We start from the raw sequence: 3,664 nt of genomic DNA on the forward strand, positions 1-3,664 counted from the left end.
AAAAAAAAAAAATTTAACTGACTGAGCCACCCAGGCACCCCTATTCCGCAACTTTTTAAAGTAGGTACTGTTTATTGGACCCATTTTACAGACAAGGAATCTGAGCAAAGCAAGACGGCTGGGAAGTCTCAAATCCAGGATTCAAATCCACAGTGACCTACCTGATGGCTTGTACAGATGTCTGCTACCCTACACTGCCTCTCAGGGAGAGGAGAAAAAGAATGGTGATAAAAAAAAATAAGTACTGGGGCGCCTGGGTAGCGCAGTGGTTAGGCGTCTGCCTTCAGCTCAGGGCGTGATCCCAGTGTTCTGGGTTCGAGCTCCTCCACTAAGAGCCTGCTTCTTCCTCTCCCACTCCCCCTGCTTGTGTTCCCTCTCTCACTGGCTGTCTCTATCTCTGTCAAATAAATAAATAAAATCTTTAAAAAAAAATTAGTACTTTCTACCTCTAAAGTTGCCGTATTAGATTAGAAACTTTAAGTCTGCTATACTCTCACTATACCAAAAAATTCCTTCCACTTTCCAGGATTTGAAAAACAGGATCTCCTGCCACCACCTACACATTTCAGATTGACTTCCCCAGGTAACTGCTGAGCAGGGAGGGAAGCAGCAGCAAAAATGTCCAAAACTCACCCCAGAACCCAGCAAGCGACAGAGCCAGAAACTGATTCATGAAAGTGAAAGGTAACCTCAAAGAACATCTACACATTACAGCACGAAGACACCATTAGTATTGTGCTCCAGGGGCCGAAGTTCTGGGAAACAATCTCTTTGCAACAGGGTCTCAGCTGTTGCCACTTTAAAGGGATTTGGGCAGACCTAAAACTAATGTAACACTGTATGGTAACGATCCTTCGATTAAAACAATAATAAAATGAAAAATAAAAGTATATAAAGCTGAAAAAAAATAATAAAGGGGCTTGGGAAGTCCTCTGGTGCAGAATGTGAGACTGGGGTTCCACATCTTGGTCAGAGAGGCAGGGCAGCTCTGCAAGCTGGTTGGGCCAGCTCTTCCCTGGATCGCAGGTGAGGGAGGGAACCCACGAGTCCCAGAAGACGGCAGTGCTACACACCAAGCCTCCTGTGCAACTGACAATGCCACCCACACTCACCAGGGATCGTTTGACTTCTCCCTGGAAGGGGGAATGCTACGACAACACAGACCCGGCTAAGTCACATCTCTGACTCTTGAACGCTTAATACATTCTTTCTCCTGATCAGACCCAGCTCCCCAGAAGCAGTGAATGTGCCCCTACAACACACCCCACAAATGAGGCACCAAACTCAATCACACCTAGCCAAAAACTGGGGAGAGGAAAAAAAAAAATTTCCAGAACAGAAGTTGCAAACTCAAATGCCTACAGGAGCCAGACACAGATGAAGCTGGCCCAGATGGGAAGGAAGGACTGGGATGAAATGGTGAATGCATGCCCCATCTATGAAAATAGCTCTGAAGGATTGTTTCAACAAGAAAGTGGGACCAACTCTCTGCAAACTTGAAGCTGGAAATTCAGGTACCTGTGTAAAATCTCCCAGTTCTAAACGTTGACACCAAATTCAAAAAACGTTTGACAGCCTAAGAGCTAAACTAGTCCACAGGTAACTTGACCCTAGAGAGTGAATTTTCAACCGGAAACAGCCAAGGCCACCTTACACATGATGAAAAGTCACCAATAGGTTGAGCATCCCTGGCTGGGGTCAAGGATTTCAAACCAGGTGCAAGGACCCAGGTAGCCCGTCACTTAGAGTCCTTTCTGTATGCAGCCAGAAGCTAGAAAAGGCAATTTAAACCAGTGTCTGAGAGGCACCCCATCTGTAACACCTCTTGGCAGAGAGGGAGGCAGCCCAGGGGACAACCGCAGTCCCCTTTCAAGGGGATGCACCAAATGCAGACGCAGCAGCCACCTGTGGAGCGGAGACGTCTGTGAAGCAGGGGAGGAGGCAGAACCTCACTGTGTGAGAGGAGGAAGGCACGTGAGAAGGAATTAGGGAGAGGAGGGGTCCTCCCAAAAATGGCCCCTGGGGACACTTCCTCGAGGGGCAGGACTGGCCCAGCAGGACAGGTTCAGGAGGCAGGATCTGCCTCTAATGATGCTGGGAAGGAAGAATGGGTGTGTGCCCTTCCTCGGCAGGTAGGGCCTCTGGCTCCACCCCCCTTTCCTGAATGGAGCATCACTGCCCCCATATACACATACCCCTTAAAAGGTGGTGGTGCACTCCCAGCTTGGCAGGTCACTCTGACAAATGGGATACCTTCACTCTGCCTAACTCAGTCAGTTCTAGAAAGTCTTTTTCACCATCTCTTCCCACAAACGGCATTCCCAGAGCCCCACAGCCTACCTTGGCACTGGAATCCTTGCTTTCCGAAGCCCCTGCAAAGGCAGAAAGAGACATGTGAGGCAGCCCTAGGGGCCCAGCCACCAGCTAGTTCCCCCACGTCACCCCCCCCTTACCCGGCCCCTCTACCCCAGGTGCAACCTCCTAGCCACCGGCGGGTGCCCAAGAGTCTTCCGCCTTTGGGGGAAGGGGCAGCTGGGAGGTCGGAGGTAACCCCCACCACCCCTCAGAAGGCGGAAGAAAGGAGGCTGCGACCACCAGGTGGCGGGATGGGGGCAGCGTTCCCGTCGCGGGGAGGAGGGGGGCAGGCGGGAGATCTGCCTACAGAGATGCCCGAGTACCTTCGGGGAAAGAGAAGAGATAAAGACGCATCCAGAGGGAGGATGAGAGAGACCCTGCGGAGGTGGTGTTCCCTGGGGAAGTGGGAAGAGAGAAAAGGCTCCCCAAGCCTAGAGGGACGGGGTGAGAGGTGGGGGAGAAGTCCCCGCAGTGATGCGAGGGGGAAACTGAGGAGCGCAAAGGGGAACCCTGGCCCGCAGGGAAGCCCAAAAGGAGATAACCCAGGGCGCCACGGCGAGAGACACGGAAGGGGAGGAAAGGATGCTCCACGCCCGCCGGGAGATAGAGAGGACACCCAGGGCGCTGCCCCCGGAAAGGAGGGGAGGGAATGCGGGCGCCGCAAGCCCGGAAGGAGGCGGGGAGACGGGGAACCCCGGGCGAGCGGGCAGTCGAGGCGCTGCCCTCCCGGGGAGGGGCAGCCACCCCGCGCTCCGGGCAGGTGGAGAACCGGCGCCCGCCCCGCGACCCCGGGGCGCTCCCGAGGCGGCTGGGATTCGGAAGAGCAGGCAGGAGGCGCCCCGCGGCCGGCCGTCTGGGGCTGGGGAGGGGGAAGCCGCAGGACTCTGCACCCGGGCGTCCGGAGCGCGGAGCTGGGGGACGCCGGGCCGGGCGGTGCTCGTCTCCCCCTCGGGGCACAGAGAGGGGGCCCCGCGCACTGCGCTCCCCTCGGGGCCCCGGGAAGGTGCCCTGCGCCGGCGCGCTCTCACCAGATGAAGTCGGTGCAGTGGCTGCAGAATGTGGGCTGCTTGAAGAAGCGGGCAGTGAATTTGTGGTTCTTCACCTCGTGCACGTTCTTCTGTCGGAGGGCGCCTTTGCGGGCGAAGCGCACGGTGCTCTCCTCGCCCTCGCTCGGCGGCGGCCCCGCAGCCGGGTCAGCCATCTTGCGCGCGGGGAGCGGGAGCCGAAAGGTGCCGGCCCCGGGGCCGCGGGCTGCGGGCCGGGGAAGCGCGCGAGGAGGCGGCCGGTGCTGCCGCCCGGGGCCACGGGC

General features: G+C 56.6%; 1 protein-coding gene across 2 annotated transcripts in view; it reads right to left on the reverse strand.

The window, feature by feature from the left end:
* The window catches only part of PRKCB (protein kinase C beta), a 320,991-nt gene extending 317,333 nt beyond the window's left edge, over positions 1 to 3,658 (reverse strand). For both annotated transcript variants that reach the window (XM_011233995.2, XM_034670243.1), the window contains exons 1-2: positions 3,384 to 3,658; positions 2,341 to 2,372 (exon numbers count right to left, since the gene is read on the reverse strand). In XM_011233995.2, the coding sequence (XP_011232297.2) occupies positions 2,341 to 2,372; positions 3,384 to 3,556 (205 nt within the window). In that variant the 5' untranslated portion in view covers positions 3,557 to 3,658. The remainder of the gene's footprint in view (positions 1 to 2,340; positions 2,373 to 3,383) is intronic.
* Between the last annotated feature and the right edge of the window lie 6 nt (positions 3,659 to 3,664).

This window comes from Ailuropoda melanoleuca, chromosome 10 (genome assembly GCF_002007445.2).
Source record: "Ailuropoda melanoleuca isolate Jingjing chromosome 10, ASM200744v2, whole genome shotgun sequence".
NCBI classification, from domain to species: domain Eukaryota; kingdom Metazoa; phylum Chordata; class Mammalia; order Carnivora; family Ursidae; genus Ailuropoda; species Ailuropoda melanoleuca.